At 42.6% G+C, this 24010-nt stretch overlaps 1 protein-coding gene and 1 long non-coding RNA gene across 4 annotated transcripts; one reads left to right on the forward strand and one right to left on the reverse strand.

The window, feature by feature from the left end:
• LOC118937645 lies at positions 1 to 5776 on the reverse strand. Its single transcript, XR_005034912.1, has 2 exons — positions 5618 to 5776; positions 1 to 204 (listed from the first exon to the last, which is right to left on the reverse strand). It is a non-coding gene; the product is annotated as an uncharacterized LOC118937645 (long non-coding RNA).
• LOC110537187 (coronin-1C-A) lies at positions 637 to 22845 on the forward strand. Of its 3 annotated transcripts, none has more exons than XM_021623035.2 (11): positions 637 to 3329; positions 8856 to 9055; positions 16523 to 16645; positions 17458 to 17587; positions 17790 to 17971; positions 19672 to 19791; positions 20525 to 20629; positions 20746 to 20891; positions 21041 to 21098; positions 21276 to 21521; positions 21800 to 22845. In XM_021623035.2, exons 1-11 carry the CDS (start codon positions 704 to 706, stop codon positions 21917 to 21919), a joined length of 4056 nt encoding a protein of 1351 aa, XP_021478710.2. In that variant the 5' UTR covers positions 637 to 703; the 3' UTR covers positions 21920 to 22845. The 3 variants fall into 3 exon arrangements, with proteins under 3 accessions (XP_021478710.2, XP_036793091.1, XP_036793090.1); XM_036937196.1 differs by lacking the exon at positions 637 to 3329 and adding an exon at positions 4652 to 4922; XM_036937195.1 differs by lacking the exon at positions 637 to 3329 and adding an exon at positions 4703 to 4922 and having other exon boundaries at positions 8849 to 9055.
• Positions 22846 to 24010: the final 1165 nt, after the last annotated feature.

Below are 24010 nucleotides of genomic sequence, written 5' to 3' on the forward strand. Positions count from 1 at the left end.
GGGGGGTAAATTATTTTATTCCTATCATCTATTTATATACAGAAATATGGAAAGTGAGCGAGAGGTACGGGGTGAGTGAGTCAGACAGGGAGAGGCTTGGCAAAAGGCCTTATGTCAAATTAAGAGACACGCAAGCAGCATGCTACTGTTCACTCCGAGTCGTTCCTTGACCACTGCTGTGTCTTGACGTGTATCTCTCTTCTCCTATAGAGAAAAAAAAGAACAACAACGAATGGGTCAGAAACTGAACAAAGGGTTGGAAAAGGAAGGAGTCTCAACAAATGCCTACAATGGAGGAGAGCAGTCAAAGCAGGGGGGAGAAGAGGGCCTTAAGGCACAGTTGGAGCCCAGTGAACAGGGCAGCGGTTGTCGTAGCGCTGGGACTGGGAGCTATGGGATAGCAGAGCAACTGATTGTCAGCAGCAGCCTGGCCACTGAGCAGGGAGACGATGAGCTCACTGCGACCCCTGCCCTGACAAACACCCTCATTAAGGAGCCAATGAGCCCCGCTCTAGGCGAAGAACAGAGCCCTTTGACCATGGGGGGAGGGAATGAGGGAGGGGACAGAGAAGACAGGGCTGTCACACATAATACAGATATGCCAGAATGTATCCTGAGCTCTGAGAGGAGCACACAGTGCTCAGAGCCCAAGAAGAAAGCTGCGGATAGTAAGAAAAGGGTGAATACTGGGACAGGAGCTACAATGGAAGCACAAGTGATGAGTAAATGCCCTGCTGGTGGTGGGCACAGAGACTCAGATACAGAGGATATGACAGAGAGGTCTAACACAGAGGACTTGATCTCAGAACCTACCAAGGAGGTCTTTGTACTTCTGGAGAAGGATGAATCGGGATTATCGTGTGATGTGAGCAGCGCGATCGCTGATAGCAGGGACAAAGAGAAAGAAAAGAAACAGCCTTCTGTAAAAATAATAGTGGAGGAGGATACGACTTCTGTCGCTAGTGTGGATAAACCTCAAGACCTTCCAATGTTGCCTACTGACCCACAGAGGAACGTTTATTCTGCTGTGGATGATCTGAGGCTCAGTGAAGACAGACTTCATAGCGGAAAGAAACAGCAGGAATCACAGACAGCCTCATCTTTGGGCACCGAAACAAGCAAAACACAAGTAACATGGGATGAGGATACAAGCAGCACTGTAAACACTTATTGTGTTCTTTCCGGTAAAGGCAGCAGTGGTTGCGAGGCACAAACCTCACGTTCACAAACAGACTGTTCGGAAAGAGCAGATCCACATTTGGCTGAACCGGCGGGCATCGGGTGTCCCCCAAAGAAGGCTGAACGAACTGAAGCCGTCAAAGCTATTTCGGAGAATGAGTCTGGAATTACTGCAGTTTGTGATCTCAAAACGGGCATTCAAGGCAAAGAACCAGACCTCTTGAGTATTGAATCAACTCATGCCAATTCCAAGTCAACTGATATAAATAATACATTCTATGATGATATAGACTGCACTCATAAGGATTTGGTCCTATTGAATATAGAGGAAGAGCTTGATGAGAAAACAGAAGCATTAATTGCGCTTAACACAAAAATGAAGCCGGACAAACGCTGGGAAAAGACAAATCCAGTTAAGAGTGGTTCACAAACTGAGAAAGAGCAGGCCACAGCCCCAGATGAGCATCCACAGGTGAAAGACACACAGAAAAGGGAAGTAAAAAGAGACCGTGTCACAGACAACAGGATTGGGCCATGTGAGTCAAACCAGTGTGAACCTGAACTACACATGTCACCTTCAACAGGTGTCCCAGGAAATACAAAACCACCACATCCTCCTCAGCCCCCACCAAGGCCAAACGCCAAAGGTACAGACAAAAGACAAACAATAAAATCTATTCATTCACAGTTTGATAATGTAGAGAGCAATGATGGAAGTGTCTCCTTACAACAGCAGACTACAACTTATACTGGAAAAGCAAAACCAGTATCCTCTTCCCCTGACACATGCACCTCCATCACCAACCATCAACATTTAGCTGATGACTCATTAGAACAATGCAATGTGATTACCTCCCCTCCTCTCTCTGTGCCAAAGCTAGAGGATAGTGATGGGCAGAGACAGGTTGTTCCCATGCAGAGGGTGAGAGAACCTGTCTGTTACACTCATGTCACCACCCCACCAGCCATCACTCACCTTCTGCCTGAGAGGGAGATGGCGAGCGCAGTGCCAACACAACATAACAACAGTATGGATTTCACCCAGACAGAGGACAGAACAACAGGTGCCTCTATAGATCCATCTGTTCCAGTAGAGAGGCCTAAACCGAAGGGGCCTCCTCCACCTGTCCCAAAAAAGCCCCAAAATCCCTTTAAGATTCCAGCTACAAAAACAAGCTCTATGGATGAACAGAAAAGAGGTGATGATTATCATCACAAAGAGGAAAAGAAGAAGAGGAGACAACCACATCAAGTCAGCAAAGGAAATACTTGCAACACAGCTTCTCGGGATATGTGTGTGTTATGGGATGACACAGGTTCTTCTTACACTGTACCATCCAACATGTACACACCAGATCATTTTGATTCATTGGATGATTTTTCACAACAACAAAGGGCACCAACTAGAGAGGAAAAGTATAGAAATATCATAGATTTTGATGCTTGGGCAAGAATGGTGAAACTTGCTGCGGAAGAGGAGAAACCAAAACAACTTGACATGTTGGATGGACGACCTTTTTTGGAAAAGCAAGCTAAACTCAAAGGCCCACCACCTCCTGTACCCAAAAAGCCCCAAAAGCCATTTGTTCCATTAGAAACAGTTCCAATCTCAGAGGACATAGCTTGGCCTTCCGATGACGAGGAGATACGAGAACTAGAGCTGTCCTTGTGTGAGAGGATGGAAGATGAAGATGATGACCCTGAACCCCAACCTGACACGGTCAGCACAGATGTCCGTTGGAAGAACCTTGGTGACCACAGAATCCATAGTGGTCTTGGTGAGCCTACCGATCGCGAATCTGTGGCTGAGCTTGAAACTGAGACATACAGGCCTGTGGCTGAGCTCATAAAGGAGACCAACCAGATGCACCAGAGAATCAGGCATGCAGACCAGACAGACCCCCTCATGGCCAAGTCCATGATCAGGCATGCAGACCAGACAGAACGCTTCATGGCCAAGTCCATGATCAGGCACGCAGAGCGGACAGAACCTCTCATGGCCAAGTCCATTGACGGGGCTGTGGACCTGGGCCAGAGCCTGAAAGTATCACAGATGCAGAGCCTGAAAGTATCACAGATGAAGAAAGCCTTCGATTTCACTAAGAAGCCTGCTGAAAAACCACCAGAGACAAAGCCTGAACCCAAAAAAGGTAATAAAGTGCTTAGGATCAAATACTCTCTCTGGCTGTCTCTTTATTTATGTCTCCCTCCCTTCTGTTTCTTTCTTTCTTTCTCTCTTTATTTTCTCCCTCCCTTACTCCCTCCCTCTCTTACTTCCTCCCTCCCTCTCTTACTTCCTCCCTCCCTCTCTTACTTCCTCGCTCCCTCTATCTGTGTGTGTGTCTCTTTCTCTCTCTCACACACAAACACACACACAGCCATGTGAGGATCTTGAGTTGTAAAAAGCTATTGCAGTCTGGTTTTGAGCATTGCTTGCAAGTCAGTGAGTCATACTTGTCCTTTGTAACTATGGAGCGTACTGTACGCATGAGAATGTGTTAGTCAGGCCTTTGGGTTCAGTCGTACTGTAGATAGAACAGTCCTGTGTCCCGTGTGGATCAGTTCATAGAGCATGATTGCTTGCAACACTAGGGTTGTGGGTTCGTTTCCCATTTGGGACCAGAATGAAAAAAAGTACACAGAGAGTGTACTGTAAGTCACTCCGTATAAGAGCATCTGCTAAATTACTAAAATGTTAATGTAATAGAGTACCACAGTATGAGTCATAAAACCCATAAAACCTAGAGGTCAAACAGGGAAATGGTTCCAATTGTTTTTCCACCATTAATTTTTCCCATAGGGGATTTTAGAAACACTTAAAATAGGTCTGTGTTTTGTGTAGGCTTACCTTGGTGTGACATCTGATAACTGAGTATTGTTTTTCTTGAAAATAATGGCACATTATTGTACTCTTTTCTCTAGGACAAGATTACTTTTATCAATATATGTATTTACCCCATCCCCCCCTGTGAACTGTCTTGTGCAAGTTTTAAATTGACACATTACCTGCTGGCAAAGATATCAGCTAGAGGTGACGTGCAGGAGCTTGCAGGGATTTAACGTTTTGCATGATGTCTAGTTTGATGCTTATTAGCATTTTCAAATCTTAAGAGTAAATAGAGACGAATATATTGATAAAAGTCACCTTGTCCGAGAGAGATTTACATGGTTAGCAAAACATCACGCCAGGTTAAGCCTACACGAAACACAGCCCTTATTTTAAGTGTTTCTAAAATCCCCTTTGGGTATTATGACACCTCCACTGTGGGATTATATTGAACAAATGTACATTGAACAGGCGCAAACATCTGAGAAATGTGGTAAACTGGGGGGATTTTTATTTATTTTTTTATAATGTGGAGCTGCCTGCCTTGTCATTCTCAGAATCACCACTTACAGGCGCACTAAACATTATTATTATAAGCCTACTTATGACAGTGTTGGTGATGCTTTCATAGACTCACTTAATCATTTTCAATGGAGAAAAATAAATAATAAAACGGTATCTTTATCATATAAATAAGATAATTGTTATACTAAAATTCCTCGTATGTAAGAGGCGGGGATGGAACAGGGCGTTGCTTCCGGTTCATAGAATTACAGTCTGGAGGGAAAGAAGAATACTCGAACGGCTAAACGAGTGTAACAAGGGAAAATCGTAACGGACGAGGGCTAAACTACCATATTCATGTGTTCATATTGATTACCTCGCTTTCACGGAAAATTTCGCATAGATTTAGGAGGTAAGGAAAATAGACCGCTCTGTATTTGCAGTAAACATCTTGCTGCTAGCTAACCAACCCGGCTGTGCACCGTTAATGAATGGTAACAGCCTGAGCCATGGATAAAATATGCACTTTTGTTATAATAGCTCACTGGCGGTGTCTATCATGCTCCAAATTCTAGCCGATAGTAGTAAATAGTCAATTCATGAGTGTCTTTATCGATACATTCCTTAGACATCGCTTTAGCAAGTCTTGTTAACCTATCATTTATCCTCCTGGGTGATGATCTGCCTTTGAAAATTATTACTAATGAATTGCACATAGGGAAGTAGCTAGCATTTTAGCTAGCCACACAATGCATGGCTATTGTCCACCTTTAGCGTATGGAATCAAGAGTAGCCTGCCTAGCTATGCTCTATGGTCAAATCTGTTGGTTTATTATTACACTGTACGTCAATTTCTGCTTTGACCAATCACCTGTATTAATCAGAAGCATACAGATTACAGTAACCTACAGGACCCAGTCATCTAGTTAATTCAATAATAGCTAGCTAACGTTACACGTTGCTTAGATCGCTAGCTACATTCTTTGGTAGCTGCTGTTAACAACGCGGGTGTATTTAAATACACTAGCGTTGATTTCAATTGTATTGGGTTGCACAAAAACAGTCCGCGTGAAGCCAGAAGTTAAATACAATTCAATTTCAACTTACTGTGCCAGTGGGCAGGAGGCTTGGTCATTATGATGGGGAAATGTGATACAAAATATTTAAAGGAACATATTATTAAACAGACTTTCCAAAGCTGGTCTGTTGTAGACCCACCTCTTCTCCTGATTACCTCATGTCAAAATAAAAGTTCTGCACATGCGCTATATTATGTGGACAAAAAAGGAATAACTTGTTTTGACATGAGGTAAGCAGATAGGAAGTGGGTCTACAAAATACCCACGTTTGGAAAGCCTGTTTAATAATAGGATCCTTTAGATATTTTGTCTCAAACCCCCCCCTCATAATGACCAACCATCCTGCCCACCGGTACAGTAGGTTGAAATTGAATTTTATTTAACTTCTGGCTTCCCGCACACTAGCGTTGCACAAAAATAGTGCATGTAAATACGGTAGTCTGTGGCAGTCAACTGTGTGTCCAATGATATCCAGTCTAGTAGGTCATACACTGATAATAGATGCCACTGTGGTGTTGTCGCAGTTCAATCTGAGACTAGAGTTATCAGTCTGTCTACTGCACCTCTTTTCTTGCCAGGAAAGAGTAAGCATATGGCCTACCATTGACTGACCACAATTGTCATCATTTTGAACACGAATGCATACATTTTATTACATAATATTGTCATATGGTCTACCTCACAATACCTAGGGCTTACTATAGCAAATGTTTTGCATTGCTCGTATAAATTGATCATGATCAGTTTCTATGGGTTTAGTTGCACTTAGACATGTATCTAGCATCTATCTACATCCTATCAGGGGTGAGAAAATACATGATCCACCTCTGTTTAGCAGCTGAATATATTTGACACTAGAACTGGCTGACAGTTTTACAATATGTCACAGTTAAGTCTGTCAGCCAGTTCTAATAATGGACCATCGTGTTCTGTTTTTCAAACCCTGCATGTCCTTCTCTGGCTGCATGATGCAGTTGTAGTGATGCAGGCTGTGGTCAAATAGCCACAGTATCATAGGAATAGTTTATGTCCTGTACCCAAGGCTTTGACCCAGGAGGATATTTGATCCAGGGGAGATGGGTCTTGCTGCGGTTCCTGCTCCGAGAGGGATCGATGTGTGACTAGAAGGGTCTTCAGGACAAATGGATGCTTGCCTATGTTTTGGCTAATTTGATTTATATGGAATATATATAAATAAATAGTGTTATTTGCTAGGCAGATGTTTCAGTCACTGGCCCCATTTCTTCAGAAGGATGCAAACCCATGACCTGAGTATACTTTATAAGTTGGGAGATGGGCTTGGTTGAGCTCAGTCAGAAGAATGTAACTCCGTAGCTCTAGAGCGAGGACAGCCCAATGATACATGTACCAGCTCCTTAATAAAAACGACTGATTAAACACTTTTATGACTAAAAGACTATCTCTTCCCTCAGCATGTAGTATTCTCTGATTTATCTCTTCACCACAGGGTCAGCTTCTGTGTTATTCAGACCAGTTCTTTCTGTCTGTACTACCATTCAAAATGAGAGTACGGAGACCCCAACAACAAACTATCAGATTCTACCCAGTGCTTACATTGGGTCAATTGATGGGCTATTCACTACATTCTGGTTATCCTTACAAGATTGCGAGGCCATCAATGAACATTCTGAATAGATGTTGAAGGTAGCAGCATGTGGGTTAATACTAGTGCTGGGAATTGTCTGGGATCTCACGCTATGATGTGCCGATACGATATGTATTATGATTCTCACAGTTATATATGTATTGCAATTTGATGTTCCAAACACATTGCTCACTATATTTCTGCTGCAGAGAGACTAGAGAGAGCATGAGAAAGAGTTTTGATATGTAATTGAAATAAAAGTGCTGAAAACATGTTGCCCCCCACAATCGCTAGTTAATAATACTACTAGAATGACTCTGATGGCGGACATTTGTGCTGTCCTATTCCTTATAATCTCGTCTATTATCACAGTCTGCCATGCGCATGGGCTAAAGGAAGGATAGAACTTCTGCATCCACTTCCTGTTAAGGAAACAACGCTATGTCTGCAGGAAACCATCACTCATTCAAAAAACAACATTCCTTATGAAGTATGGTGGGAGGATCAACAATTATTCAATCCAAATGCCAACAATAATTCATGTTTTTACATGGGTGGCACACTGGCAAAATGCCTACTGCACACTCCTCAAGAGGATCCACCAGGTCAAAGTTTTAGATTTTTCGGTGCTGTATTGTGGCTATGCACTGCTTTCTGTTCGGGGCTATGGGAGACCGATACAAAGAAGCCTTTGATGCTGAACTGTAATTGATCAAGATCTTCCTGCAGTAGGGTCAGCTCCTCTGATTAGAGCCTGCTCCCTGTGAGGCGTGATGGGAATCTATCATCTGTTTTGTTTGGAAACCAACCAATACGCTAGCTAAATTGAGCTCACTTGTCAAACTTTTTGGCCAGCTTACACCAACATTTAGCCTGCCAAAGTGAACATTTGGGAAATGTGAATAAAGGCTGGCTAAGTAGTCTAATAAGAAAGTTTGTCAAAATAACTATTAGGCTAATGCGGCAGGTAGCCTAGTGGTTAGAGCGTTGGACTAGTAACCGAAAGGTTGTATGATCGAATATCCGAGCTGGTAAAAACCTGTTCTGCCCCTGAACAAGGCAGTTAACCCACTGTTCCTAGGCTGTCATTTGTTCTTAACTGACTTGCCTAGTTAAATAATGGTTAAAAAAAAAAAATAATCCTAGGTTCATAGTTCATACACACAAACTCAGCCAGCACCTTGTTTGATCAGATGCACAGAAAAGTAAACGTCTACAAAGTCTGCCTCTTCTGACAGCTCTGCCATCGAGCTTGGGACAGCTTAGCTTAGCCCTGGTCTACCATTTGAGGCAGAGATGGGTATGTTATGAGACATGAATTAGTCAATGGCAATGTCCCATTAAGCTTTTAATGTGTTCTGTCTGGAGTGGCTTCACATCAACTGAGCATCAATTTGGGTAGTGAACAATGACCACACCAGTTTGTTTTTAGTATAATGTACACTCATAAGAGGGGGTCTAAAGATACATTTGAAATTTGTAATGAACAAATACATGTGAACTAGTGCTGCTGAAGTGTTTAAAGTAGCTACTGAGAGGTCTGTCATAAACTGTGTCACTATCTGTTGCCTTTAGTACGCTGTTAACTTTATGCCCTTAGTAACCCTGTTCTAGCATCTGTCTGACATCTCTCCCTGTCTGTCTCTCCTTCTGATGGCAGATATGTTCAGGCGAGTGGTGCGAGCGAGTAAGTTCCGTCATGTCTTTGGCCAGGCGCTGAAGAACGACCAGTGCTATGATGACATCCGCGTCTCCCGGGTCACATGGGACAGCTCCTTCTGTGCCGTCAACCCAAAATTCGTCGCCATCATCATCGAGGCCAGTGGGGGCGGAGCCTTCCTTGTCCTCCCTCTGCTAAAGGTGAGTGTGTCACTATCAGCCAGCCAACTAGGCAGCATCATGGCTTCTTCTGTCTCATCAGGCTTCGAACACTTCTTCTCACTGTTGGCCTAGATCTCAGTATTAGTTACATTCAATCGCTCCATTCTGTTTCGGTGTGATTTGATTATTTGTTATTTCCTACGTTTTTGGTTACTGACAGAGCCTATATGCAATCATGGAAATGAGATAACAAAATTAAATTACTATGCTATTTTACTATGCTGGATATGTATATGTGCCAATCAATTCATTATCTGTTTAGCAGAATGTGAGGGTGCACTTTAGTATCAGTGAAAATGGGAGCATTTCAGGCTGCACAGGGCTCTACACTGACCTTTGTGCGCCTATTTTGAAAAATGTAGGCGCACGCAAATAAATTTAGGAGCACAATGAAAAATATTTGAGAGATTAAAGCTAGAATCCTTACTTTTTCCAGGCACGCTCGTGCTCCTAAAATATAAACACTATGTAAAGTGTTGGTCATGAGCTGAAATAAAATATCCCAGAAATTTTACAAATGCACAAAAAGCTTATTTTATCTCAAATTATGTGGACAAAGTTGTTTACATCCCTGTTAGTCAGCATTTCTCATTTGCCATGATAATCCATATACCTGACAGGTGTGGCATATTAAGAAGCTGATTAAACAGCATGATTGTTACACAGGTGCACCTTGTGCTGGGGGAAATAAAAGGCCACTCTAAAATGTGCAGTTTTGTCACACAATGCCACAGATGTATCCAATTTTGAGGGATCATGCAATTGGCGTGCTCACTGCATTAATGTCCACCAGAGCTGTTGCCAGATAATTTAATGTTAATTTCTCTACAATAAGCCGCCTCCAATGTCGTTTTCGAGAATTTGGTAGTATGTCCAACCGGCCTCACAACCGCAGACTAGAGGTCGACCGATTATGATTTTTCAACGCCGATACCGATTATTGGAGGACAAAAAAAAGCCTATACCGATTAATCGGACGATTTTTAAAATGTATTTGTAATAATGACAATTACAACAATACTGAATGAACACTTATTTTAACTTAATATAATACATAAATAAAATCAATTTAGCCTCAAGTAAATAATGAAACATGTTCAATTTGGTTTAAATAATGCAAAAACAAAGTGTTGGGGAAGAAAGTAAAAGTGCAATATGTGCTATGTAAGAAAGCTAACGTTTAAGTTCCTTGCTCAGAACATGAGAACATATGAAAGCAGGTGGTTCCTTTTAACATGAGTCTTCAATATTCCCAGGTAAGAAGTTTTAGGTTGTAGTTATTATAGGAATTATAGGACTATTTCTCTCTATACCATTTGTATTTCATATACCTTTGACTATTGGATGTTCTTATAGGTACTTTAGTATTACCAGTGTAACAGTATAGCTTCCGTACCTCTCCTCGCTCCTACCTGGGCTCGAACCAGGAACACAACGACAACAGCCACCCTCGAAGCAGCGTTACCCATGCAGAGCAAGGGGAACAACTACAACTCAAAACGAGTGATGTTTGAAATGCTATTAGCGCGCACCCCGCTAACTAGCTAGCCATTTCACATCACATCGGTTACACCAGCCTAATCTCGGGAGTTGATAGGCTTGAAGTCATAAACAGCAGAGCTGCTGGCAAAACGCATGAAAGTGCTGTTTGAATGAATGCTTATGAGCCTGCTGGTGTGCCTACCGTTGCTCAGTCAAACTGCTCTATCAAATCATAGACTTAATTATATTTAATATGACCATTAATATGGTCGAATCCGGAAACTATCATCTCGAAAACAAGATGTTTATTCTTTCAGTGAAATACGGAACCATTCCATATTTTATCTAACGGGTGGCATCCATCAGTCTAAAAATTCCTGTTACATTGCACAACCTTCAATGTTATGTCATAATTACGTACAATTCTGGCAAATTAGTTCGCAATGAGCCAGGCGGCCCAAACTGTTGCTCATACCCTGATTCTGCGTGCAATGAACGCAAGAGAAGTGACACAATTTCACCTGGTTAATATTGCCTGCTAACCTGGATTTCTTTTAGCTAAAAATGCAGGTTTAAAAATATATACTTCTGTGTATTGATTTTAAGAAAGGCATTGGTGTTTATGGTTAGGTACACGTTGGAGCAACGACAGTCCTTTTTCGCGAATGCGCACTGCATCGATTATATGCAACGCAGGACACGCTAGATAAACTAGTAATATCATCAACCATGTGTAGTTTTAACTAGTGATTATGATTGATTAAGTTTAATGCTAGCTAGCAACTTACCTTTGCTTCTTACTGCATTTGCGTAACAGGCGGGCTCCTCGTGAGGCAGGTGGTTAGAGCGTTGGACTAGTTAACCCTAAGGTTGCACGATTGAATCCCTGAGTTGACAAGGTAAAAATCTGTTGTTCTGCCCCTGAACAAGGCAGTTAACCCACCGTTCCTAGGCCGTCATTGAAAATAAGAATGTGTTCTTAACTGACTTGCCTAGTTAAATAAAGATTGAATAGAGGTGTAAAAAAATATATATATATATTTAATGGCTAAATCGGCATCCAAAATTACAGATTTATGATTGTTATGAAAACTTGAAATTGGCCCTAATTAATCGGCCATTCCGATTAATCGGTCGACCTCTACCGCAGACCACTTGTATAGCATTGTGTGGGGGAGCGGTTTATCAATGGCAATTGGATTGTCTCTATGGCAATTTGAATGCACAGTGATACCGCAACGAGATCCTGAGGCTCATGGTCGTGCCATTCATCTGCTGCCATCACCTCATGTCGCAAGGATCTGTACACAATTCCTGGAAGCTGTCAGTTCGTCCATGGCCTGCATACTCACCAGACATGTCACCCACTAAGCACGTTTGGGATGATCTGGATTGACGTGTACGACAGCGTGTTTCAGTTCCCGCCAATATCCAGCAACTTCACACAGCCGTTGAACAGGAGTGGGACAACATTCTACGGGATTTAACCAACAGCCTGATAAACTCTATATGCGAAGGAGATGTGTCGCACTGCATGAGCCAAATGGTGCTCACATCAGATACTGACTGGTTTTCTGATCTACGCCCCTACTTTAAAAAACTTTTTATCTGTTATCAACAGATGCGTGTCTGTATTGCCAGTCATGTGAAATACATAGATTCGGGCCTGATTTAAATAAATTAATTGACAGATTTTCCTGTATATGAACTGTAATTCAGTAAGATGTTTAACATTGTTGCGTATTGTGTTTTAGTTCAGTATATTTTGGTCTTTAGTGCAGGGCCGACAAACACATTTTTTACCTTCTCCCCTCCCTCTTGCCTCCATTTTACAGTAATCAGTTAGTTGTAATTTTGGATAGAGCAGACATTTCCTTATATATTTTGTTAGCTGCATGTGTGACAACTCCCCCAGTTCTAATTATGATATAATTTACAAAGATTATATATTTTTCCAAAGATAATGTTTTTTTTTTTATCAATTAGTGTATTTGTTTTGTCTTTTCTGGTGGATTAAACTGCAGTTTGTATTAAAAGTAGTCCTATTTTGGAGATTATTTCATTTTGAAAGAAGTAAGAGGTTGTAATCTGAACAAATGGGAAAAGGCCCTTTTTGATCATAGGATGAGACATTTTTACTAATCTGCGGGAGAACCAGTTCGGATTTAAGTATAACTTTTGTATGACTGAAGCCTTTAATGAGAGGTTCAATGCTTTAATATTTAATCATTTTAGCCCTCCGAATTCATAGTCATTTATAAATTAATGTTTGTAAATAACCATGTACACTGAGTGTACAAAACATTAGGAACTCTCGCTCTTTCCATGACATAGACTGACCAGGTGAATCCAGGTGACAGCTATGATCCCTTATTGATGTCACTTGTTAAATCCACTTCAGTCAGTGTAGATGAAGGGGAGGAGACAGGTTAAAGAAGGATCTCTAAGCCTTGAGACAATTGAGACATGGATTGTGCATGTATGCCATTCAGAGTGTGAATGGGCAAGACAAAAGATTTAAGTGCCTTTTTGAACGGGTTATGGTGGTAGGTGCCACGCAGGTGCACCGGTTTGTGTCAAGAACTGCAAAGCTGCTGGATTTTTCATGCTAAACAGTTTGATTTCTGTATCAATGGTCCACCACCCAAAGGACACCCAGCCAGCTTGACACAACTGTGGGAAGCATTGGAGTCAACATGGGCCAGCATCCCTGTGGAATGCGTTCGATACCTTGTAGAGTCCATGCCATGAATTGAGGCTGTTTTGTACTCGATATTAGAAAGGTGTTCCTAATGTTTTGTACGCTCAATGTATAGTCCTGCCTTGGGTTTTTGATGATCGTAAAGAATATGAATGAATGGTACTGGAAGAAAGTAATAGTTAAGAAATGCCAGGCATGTACATGAACAACAAATGATCTACAGTGCCTTGGAAGTATTAATACTCCTTGACTTTTCCCACATTTTTGATACGTTACAGCCTTATTATAAAATGGATTAAAGACATTTAAAAATGCTCAGCGATCTGCACACACCCCAAATTGACAAAGGAAACCTTTTTTTTTTTTACAAAAAAAAATATACAAATGCCTTATTTACATAAGTATTCAGACCCTTTGCTATGAGACTCGAAATTGAGCTCAGGTGCATCCTGTTTCCATTGATCATCATTGATGGTTCTACAACTTGATTGAAGTCCACTTGTGGTAAATTCAATTGATTGGACATGAGGTTGAAGAAATTGTCCGTAGAGCTCTGAGACAGGGTGGTGTCGAGGCACAGATCTGGGTAAGGGTACCAAAAAATGTCTGCAGCATTGAAGGTCACTAAGAACAGTGACCTCCATCATTCTTAAATGGAAGAAGTTTGGAACCACCAAGACTCTTCCTAGAGCAGGCCGCCCAGCCAAACTGAGCAATCAGGGAGAAGGACCTTGGTCAGGGAGGTGACCAAGAACCTGATGGTCACTCTGACAGAGCTCTAGAGTTCCTCTGTGGAGATGGGAGAAACTTCCAGAAGGACAACAATCTCTGCAGGACTCCACCAATCAGGCCTTTATGGTAGAGTGGCCAGACGGAAGCCACTCCTCAGTAAAAGGCACATGACAGCCCACTTGGAGTTTGCCAAAAAGCACCTACAAACCATGGCCTGCTCAGACCATGAAAAACAAGATTCTCTGGTCTGATGAAACCAAGATTGAACTCTTTGGCATGAATGCCAAACGTCAGGTCTAGAGGATGCTTTAGTCCAGGTCTGGGAGGAGATCCCTCAGGAGACCATCCGCCACCTCATCAGGAGCATGCCCAGGCGTTGTAGGGAGGTCATACAGGCACGTGGAGGCCACACACACTACTGAGCCTCATTTTGACTTGTTTTAAGGACATGACATCAAAGTTGGATCAGCCTGTAGTGTGGTTTTCCACTTTAATTTTGTGTGACTCCAAATCCAGACCTCCATGGGTTGATAAATTTGGTTTCCACTGATCATTTTTGTGTGATTTTGTTGTCAGCACATTCAACTATGTAAAGAGAAAAATATTTAATTAGAATATTTCATTCATATCTAGGATGTGTTATTTTAGTGTTCCCTTTGTTTTTTTGAGCAGTGTATTTCAAATATGTTTTTAATATTTTTAATCTCAATTTCCATCTATGGACTGAACATACACTCCTGCAACCCGCCTCACCCAATGTGTTATGGATCTGCTATTTTTTATACTTTAGAAACGGAACCCCCTTCAGAAGCATGCCAGCCAACTAGCTACTCACTAGAAGTCAGTTAGCCACTGCTAGCGGTAATCACCGTTAACTCTGACATCTGCCAGCCTCAGCCTGGTCAAATTCCTGCCAGTCTGCACAGCACGATATCAACCCAGAGCATATCGGACTGCTTTTCTCTACCGCATCTCCGGATTCTTACCGCAAGCTTTGAACCTTTACTCCGGATAATCGCAGCTAGCTAGCTGCTATCCGAGTGGCTACTCCTGGCTAATGTCTCTGTCCTGAAGCAAGCACCAGTTAGCCTGGATCTGGGCCCAGCTCCAGGCTAGCCGAAGAGATCCATCAGACTTCAATGCCTCTTTTGCCATTTGGCCTGGCCTGGACCCTTTGCTGCCGACATGGAGCCCAGCCGATCCATCACGACTGGTCTGCCGACATCACCGTCCGGGGGGTTTCAGCAGGCTCTCCCATTGCGACGTCCTCCTGAGGCCCATGTGCTAGCCCCGGCCTGCTAGCTGTCTGTATCGCTGTGCCTCCAGCTCACCTAGCTACTCACTGGACCCTATGATCACTCGGCTACACATGCCTCTCCCTAATGTAAATATGCCTTGTCTATTGCTGTTTTGGTTAGTGATTTTTGTCTTATTTCACTGTAGAGCCTCCAGCCCTGCTCAATATGCCCTTTTGTTTGATTTTTAACGATCTTCATCAGAATGCACTCCCAGGAATCCTAGTTCCACAATAAATGCTTGATTTGTTCGATAATGTCCATTATTTATGTCCAAGTAGCTACTTTTGTTAGCGTGTTTAGTATACAAATCCAAACGCTTGTGCAGGTCCATCCAAACGTCGGACAAAAACTTAAAGTTATATTACAGGTTGAAGAAACTTGTCAAACTAAGTATAGAATCAATCTTTAGGATGTTATCATAAATCTTCAATAAAGTTCCAACCGGAGGATTCCTATGTCTGTAGAGAAGCCATGGAACTCAGGTCGCTATCATGTGAAATGCGCATGACCAGGACCTGGCTCTCTGCCAGACCACTGACTCAAACTGCTCCCATCCGGCTCCACCACACAGTAGAAGCCTCATTCAAGTTTCTAAAGACGGTTGACATCTAGTGGAAGCCTTAGGAAGTGCAACTTTATCCATATCCCACTGTGCATTCAATAGGGGCTGGGTTGAAAATCGACCAACCTCAGATTTCCACTTCCTGTTTGGATTTCTTCTCAGGTTTTTGCCTGCCATATGAGTTCTGTTATACTCACAGACATCATTCAAACCGTTTTAGAAACATCAGAGTGTTTTCTATCCAATACTATTAATAATATGCATATATTAGCAACTGGGACTGAGGAGCAGGCCATTGACTCTGGGCACCTTTCATCCAAGCTACTCAGTACTGCCCCTGCAGCCATTAGAAGTTTAAACAATTGTTGGAAAAATTACTTGTATCATGCACAATGTAGATGTCCTAACCGACTTGCCAAAACTATAGTTTGTTAACAAGGAATTTGTGGAGTGGTTGAAAAACGAGTTTTAATGACTCCAACCTAAGTGTATGTAAACTTCCGACTTCAAATGTATATAGATGCCTTTTAACCTAATGTTGTATTTTTATTCCTTCACAAGCCAACCCTTGGTCTTTGCCAGTAGGACTAGGGGGCTCACAGTTCATCGTTTCTCCCGTCTTTGTTACGGATCTCCAACAGTCATACTGAATGTCCTCTTTCTCTCTCCAGACTGGTCGCATAGACAAGGCCTACCCAACAGTATGTGGTCATACAGGTCCTGTCCTGGACATCGACTGGTGCCCTCACAATGACCATGTCATCGCCAGCGGCTCAGAGGACTGCACAGTCATGGTACATACAGACAGTTTTCCCTGCTTACATCTTTAAAATGGTGACCCTATGTTCAAGATGCTGTCTAGGCCCAGGTATGAAAACCTACCTACTACACATGTTCGGACTCTGTGGATGCACCTTATGTAAAAAAGGAAAGCTCTTTACCCCTATAGATTTTTTTTCCAGTGAACTCTGACATCTCTTAAGAAGACTATGATCAATAGCCCTGTCTGGGTCTGTCAGTGTGCTGCACATGCTAGTGCTGCAACCTTAGCCTCCCTGGTGTGCTCTATACACAAAGCATGTGTCATAGCGTTATCGGATCCACAGCCATAACTGGATGGTGGGGCAGTGAGGTCATCCTATCAGAATGTCTTGTGTCCTTATTTGGTCTTAGACAAATAAATAATGTCTGCAGCAAGAGACGGACAAGTCCACAGAAGGGTCCATACAATATTTTATCTAAATGTATTTATATGATAGACCTTAAAGATGGAATACAAAAACATTTTAGTAAGGCCTGCTCTCTGAAACGTATGTTATGCAGGTGAAACATGAAATGTTATGCAGACCTTATTCCTTTCCCATCCTTGTTTCTGCCCCCATCAGCGACTGCTGCCATCCTTAGACTAAACACTGTTAGTACATCCTGCTAACATTAGACAAGCACATCCATAGTATACTGACACCTAGCTAAGGCTGATTGTCTCAAGGGGTTGAGGAGAATTGAACTCTTGTTTGTTCATGTCCGTAGTTATAAATGAGAAAATGGATATAAATAAGTAGAAGGCAATGGCATCATGACTAACTTCATCTCTCGCTGTCTCCAGGTGTGGCAGATCCCAGAGAATGGGCTGGTCACCCCGCTGGCTGAGCCTGTGGTGGTGTTGGAGGGGCACTCGAAGAGGGTGGGCATCGTCACTTGGCACCCCACGGCCCGGAACGTCCTCATGAGTGCAGGTAGATACAGGTTTAATACCCTGCTCTCACACAAATATAGTGTCTGCAGGAGTATGGCACTTTCAGCGGGGAGTTAATTTGTCACAACAGCTCTCAGAATACACAGCATTTTATATATTTTACACTCTACTGTGGGACTGTACTCTGCTATGAGGCAGTGGCATGTGGATTTCAACTAGTTTATTTGTGTCTGTCCCACCAGGCTGTGACAACCTGATCATCATCTGGAACGTGGGGACGGGCGAGGCCATGATCCAGCTGGAGGACATGCACCCTGACGTCATCTTCAGCGCCTGCTGGAGCCGCAATGGAGCCCTCATCTGCACCGCCTGCAAGGACAAGAATATCCGTGTCATTGACCCCCGCAAGGAGAAGATCGTGGCTGTGAGTGGGCTGGGGACTCTAGGGGAGATACAGTGCCTTGTGAAAGTATTCACCCCCCTTGACGTTTTTCCTATTTCGTTGCATTACAACCTGTCATTTAAATGGATTTTTATTTGGATTTCATGCAATGGACATACACAAACTAGTCCAAATTGGTGAGATGGAGAAGAAACGGAAAAGTGGTGAGTGCATAAGTATTCACCCCCTTTGCTATGAAGCATCTAAATAAGATCTGGTGCAACCAATTACCTTCAGAAGTCACATAATTAGTTGAATAAAGTTCATCTGTGTGCAATCTAAGTGTCACATGATCTGTCACTTGATCTCAGTATATATACACCTGTTCTGAAGGGCCCCAGAGTCTGCAACAATACTAAGCAAGGGGCACCACCAAGCATGTGGCACTGTGAAGACCAAGGAGCTCTCCAAACAGGTCAGGGACAAAGTTGTGGAGAACTACAGATCAGGGTTGGGTTATAAAAAAATATCAGAAACTTTGAACATACCACGGAGCACCATTAAATCCATTATTAAAAAATGGAAAGAATATGGCACCATAACAAACCTGCCAAGAGAGGGCTGCCCACCAAAACTCATGGACCAGGCAAGGAAGGCATTGATCAGAGAGGCAACAAAGAGACCAAAGATAACCCTGAAGGAGCTGCAAAGCTCTGCAGCGGAGATTGGAGTATCTGTCCATATGACTACTTTAAGCCATACACTCCATAGAGCTGGGCTTTATGGAAGAGTGGCCAAAAAAGCCATTGCTTAAAGAATAAAATAAGCAAACACGTTTGGTGTTCGCCAAAAGGAATGTGGGAGACTCCCCAAACATATGGAAGGAGGTACTCTGGTCAGATGAGACTAGAATTTAGCTTTTTGGCCATCAAGGAAAACGCTTCGTCTGGTACAAACCCAACACCTCTTATCACCCCGAGAACATCTCCACAGTAAAGCATGGTGGTGGCAGCATCATGCTGTGGGGATGTTTTTTTTGGGGGGGGGAAATTGGTCAGAATTGAAGGAATAATGGGTAGCGCTAAATGCAGGGACATTCTTGAGGGAAACATGTTTGTCTCTCAGACATTTGAGAGTGGGGCGGAGGTTCACCTTCCAGCAGGACAATGACCCTAAGCATACTGCTAAAACAACACTTGAGTGGTTTAAGGGGAAACATTTAAATGTCTTGGAATGGCCTAGTCAAAGCCCAGGCCTCAATCCAATTGAGAAACTGTGGAATGACTTAAAGATTGCTGTACACCAGTGTAACCCATCCAACTTGAAGGAGCTGGAGCAGTTTTACCTTGAAGAATGGGCTAAAATCACAGTGGCTAGATGTGCCAAGCTTAGAGACACACCCCAATAAACTTGCAGCTGTAATTGCTGCAAAGTGTGGTTTTACAAAGTATTGACCGTTTTCTTTTTTTTCTCATTTCTTGTCTGTTTCACAATAAAATATAGTTTGCCTCTTCAAAGTGGAAGGCATATTATGTAAATCAAATGATACAAACCCCCCAAAAAAATCTATTTTAATTCCAGGTTGTAAGGCAACAAAATAGGAAAAATGCTAAGGGGGTGAATACACTGTATTTTGGCTTGATAATCACTCTTGTAGCACTGTCTCTCACATAAACACACACACGCACACGTCATTGGTGCTGAAACATGCGATCCTCTCTGATAGACGTGTTGTGTTTCAGGAGAAGGACAAGGCCCACGATGGAGCACGGCCCATGAGAGCCATCTTCCTAGCTGACGGAAACATCTTCACCACCGGCTTCAGCCGCATGAGCGAGCGGCAGCTAGCCCTCTGGAACCCCGTATGTCACCTCCCATCCAGACCCACACGGACACACACACATGGAAATCTGCCGATGTGCCCTTGCGCAAGGCACTTAACCCTAATTGCTCCAGGGTCGCCGTTAAAAGTGGTAGACCCTGGCTGTGACCCCACTCGCCGAGGGTGTCTCAGGGAGAGTTGGTTTATGCAAAAATAAACATTCTCAATTCACACGTGTAAAAAAGGACAAATATAAGCACCCACCAAATTATTATTTGTTATACACATACAGACAGACATTCATGCACTCATAGATGCACAAATCCTTATCTAAATCAAATCAAAGTTTTTATCACGTGTGCCGAATGCAACAGGTGTAGACCTTACAGTGAAATGCTTACTTACAGGCTCTAACCAATACTGCAAAAAAGGTGTTACGTGAACAATAGGTAAGTAAAGAAATCAAACAACAGTAAAAAGACAGGCTATATACAGTAGCGAGGCTATAAAAGTAGCGAGGCTACATACAGACACCGGTTAGTCAGGCTGATTGAGGTAGTATGTACATGTAGATATGGTTAAAGTGACTATGCATATATGATGAACAGAGAGTAGCTGTAGCGTAAAAGAGGGGTTGGCGATTGGTGGGACACAATGCAGATGGCCCGGTTAGCCAATGTGCGGGAGCACTGTTTGGTCGGCCCAATTGAGGTAGTATGTACATGAATGTATAGTTAAAGTAACCACATGAAATGTATGTTTTGTGTTGACAGAAAAGCATGGAGGAGCCAATATCAGTCCACGAGCTGGACACCAGTAATGGAGTGTTGCTGCCCTTCTATGATGCAGACACCAATATAGTGTACCTGTGTGGGAAGGTGAGGATGATATACTTGTTAGAGATGTTGTCTCCCATCTGAATAGAGGATTAGTGTGACTTCGGTCTTTCTGGGAGGATTTCACAGGTTTTAACAGTAACCTCTCCTATGTTCAGGGTGACAGTAGCATCCGGTACTTTGAGATAACAGACGAGGCTCCATTCGTGCACTACCTCAACACCTTCTCCAGCAAGGAGCCCCAGCGAGGTATGGGCTACATGCCCAAACGAGGACTGGACGTCAACAAGTGCGAGATTGCCAGGTAACAACCATGCACTCAGTGATGGCTTTGAGACCTTCTCCTTTTGTCCATTAGAGGGAGGACATGTTGCAGTATTTGAGAGAACAGTCCTAATGCCTTTGATTCTGCGGCTGTACATCCTCATCATGTTTTGTCTATTTTACTTGCAGGTTTTATAAACTACATGAGAGAAAATGTGAGCCAATCATTATGACAGTCCCCCGAAAGGTTTGTGTCTCTTTGAATATTTATTTTTTTACATTTAAGACATTGATGCTGTAGAAAAGAGTGCAATTGTTGTTCAAATCTGGCAAATCAGGCAATATTAAGAATAGAGCCACTGACTAGAGTACAGTCCTAACTGATACCATTATGTCTTTCCTTCTCTCCGTCCCACACATTCAGTCGGACCTGTTCCAGGATGACCTGTACCCGGACACAGCAGGACCAGATTGTGCCATCGAGGCGGAGGACTGGTTTGATGGGAAGAACGGCGAGCCCATCTTGATCTCCCTGAAAAACGGCTATGTCCCCGGCAAGAACCGCGACCTCAAGGTGGTCAAGAAGTCTAATGTCTTGGAGGGCAAGCCAGCCAAGAAAGCAGCAAACACCTCGCCTGCCGAGAGCAAGGCCTCTCCACATCCATCTATAGTGAGTAGGACTGAACACTTTCAGTGACAACTGTCAAGCTATATTAAGACAATATAGTGAATGAAACTGTACTTTTAACACAGGCAATAGACAAGATGTGTTAAGATAAACTAAGAAAATCAGCTGCAGTAACACAGTGAATAGATTTGATTCTCAACAATTGATATCAGAACAGTACTGGAACATTTTCTGTTAAGTCATTTTAGCTACCAAATGGTTTGTGAAACAATATATCTTGTCATTATTTAACTGGTTGTCCTTTCTATGCTTTATTGCAGCAAAATGAAGGGAAACTGGAGGAGCTACTGCGAGAGGTCAAGTCGCTCAGGGACCTCGTCACCCTACAGGACCGTCGAATTGCGAAATTGGAGGACCAGATGTCCAAGGTCGCCATCTAAGACTCAGATTCATTGATTGGGAGATAATCGAGTGAACAGGGCCAGTCACTGCCAAAATTTGAGAATTCGGCTTCATCATTCCGCTTGGAATCTTCCCAGCGACGATCCCAAGCACACATTCCAAGATGAACTTTGTTTTTTATCATGTCTACCCCTCACACTTACCTCTAAAATACTTAGAGAAACAACTGTTGCAATTCATAGTCCACCTTTTTACTGGGGATGAAACGCATTTAAATAACTGCCATTTTTTGGTTGATTGAAAAGTCTTACCATTTTGTTATTGTTTTAAATTGTGGTCAAGAACATTCTGATGGGAAGTTTGTACTTACTGCAATACTCTCAACAATCGTATGTAGCCACCAGTATTGCCATATTCCCTTGATTTTTGTGCTGCCAAAAAAATGTTTGTGTGGGTGTGGGTTTTCATTTATTTTGTCTTTTCTCCTGTTTTGCATTCCAGTTACAGACTATAGGGTAATAGAATGATTTAGGCAAAGAGAATAATTATCTTTGAACCAACTATAGCTGTTACACTGTTGCAATAGAAAGAGAAAGATATCAGATTTTTTCTGCCACGCCAGCTGCTCGTATTAAGCATCAGGTCACTGAATGTGAAGGAAGTCTGACGATATTGTTAGTTCTTCTGGTTGTAGATTTTAACTGTGGGGGTGTCGGCAGGCAGTGGCGTGAACTGCAGCTCTCGCTGGCATAACTGTAGTGGTGCCTCTTGTCACGCTGTGGAGGGTATTGGGGCTCAATCTGAGGTCACCCACTCCGGTGCATGTTGTGGCATTGGAAAGGGACCTCTCTCAGCATTTCTTTCACTCAACCATCTAGTTCATGTAGTAACGTGCATGCAATAAAGATTTTACACATGGAAATGTCTTCTCCACAATAAATCCCTTATTCTTTGTTTGCGCTAACCTCTCTTTCTACCTTTTTCACCTCTGTCTGTCTTGCTGGCTTGAATTAAATGATTCACACACTGAAACCGGCAGAGCAATGCACAGTCTGATAGACAGATCTCAAGTGGGATTTTAGAAACCGTAATGTGAATATACAGTATAACATTATCTTTTGATAATACCACATAATCTGAAATTATCATAAATGACAACCAGGACAATTCAAGATCCAATAATTAGTCTTAAGTACAATAATGAAAGATCCTTTGTTCCATCATCAGAGCGCCAGTGGCACAGTCTAGAGGGGAAAAAACATTTAAACCATGGAGTAGGGGTTTTCATTGCTTTGGCGGGCCCATAAAAGTCATTTTCTGCTCCTGGCTTCCTGTTGGGGGTTGTTCTCATCACGCAGCATGGAGGGAAGGGGGGTCAGAGGGGCTGTGTCTGGCATCCAGACACACCGGCAACCAGTGGGCGGATGAGGGGATGAACGTGGACTATGGGGATTTTGTAGATTAGATGGAGTTATATGAAAGGCTAGAAGTGGAGGGATAACAGTTCAAGGAAGATTAAGTGGATTTGGTGGGAACTTGTTTTTTTGGGGATATGTTACCTACTGATACAACATTTACATGAGTTAATGGATAAGGATTACTGAAAAGCTTACCAGCACACATTTTACTCCTGTATTTCCTCTCTCTTGACCACCCACCTCCTAAAATAATTTGCTGGGAAAACAGCCCGTTTGAAGGTCACTGGGGGATAAACGTCCTCTTTTGTAGCTGTGTTTGTGTGGCTACTCAACTTTGTTGTGTGTTAAAATTCTGGTGTATCAAATTTCCATGCTGTCTCTGCAAAATAACATTTTGAACAGTTTAGGTTCTGTGGGGGAAATATAATTTGTTGTTTTTAATGGATCAAATGTCATGTTTATCAGTCTGACAATTTAGTGAATATAGTGCTCAAACTCCATGCAGACAAGATTATTTTGCTTTACCTGTCATGCATTGTGTGATGAAGTAAGCCTATACCAAGAAAACTATTTCAGCCTGCAACTAAACTAGTGGTTGTGATGAATCCATTATCCCTGAGACAACTACCTCTGTGAAGGGGGTTAGAGAGACTCCAGAGCAACATCCGTTCACAAATTACTCACAAGACGAGAACAGGAAGTGGTGGTTTC

This window comes from Oncorhynchus mykiss, chromosome 12, assembly GCF_013265735.2.
Source record: "Oncorhynchus mykiss isolate Arlee chromosome 12, USDA_OmykA_1.1, whole genome shotgun sequence".
Lineage (NCBI taxonomy): Eukaryota > Metazoa > Chordata > Actinopteri > Salmoniformes > Salmonidae > Oncorhynchus > Oncorhynchus mykiss.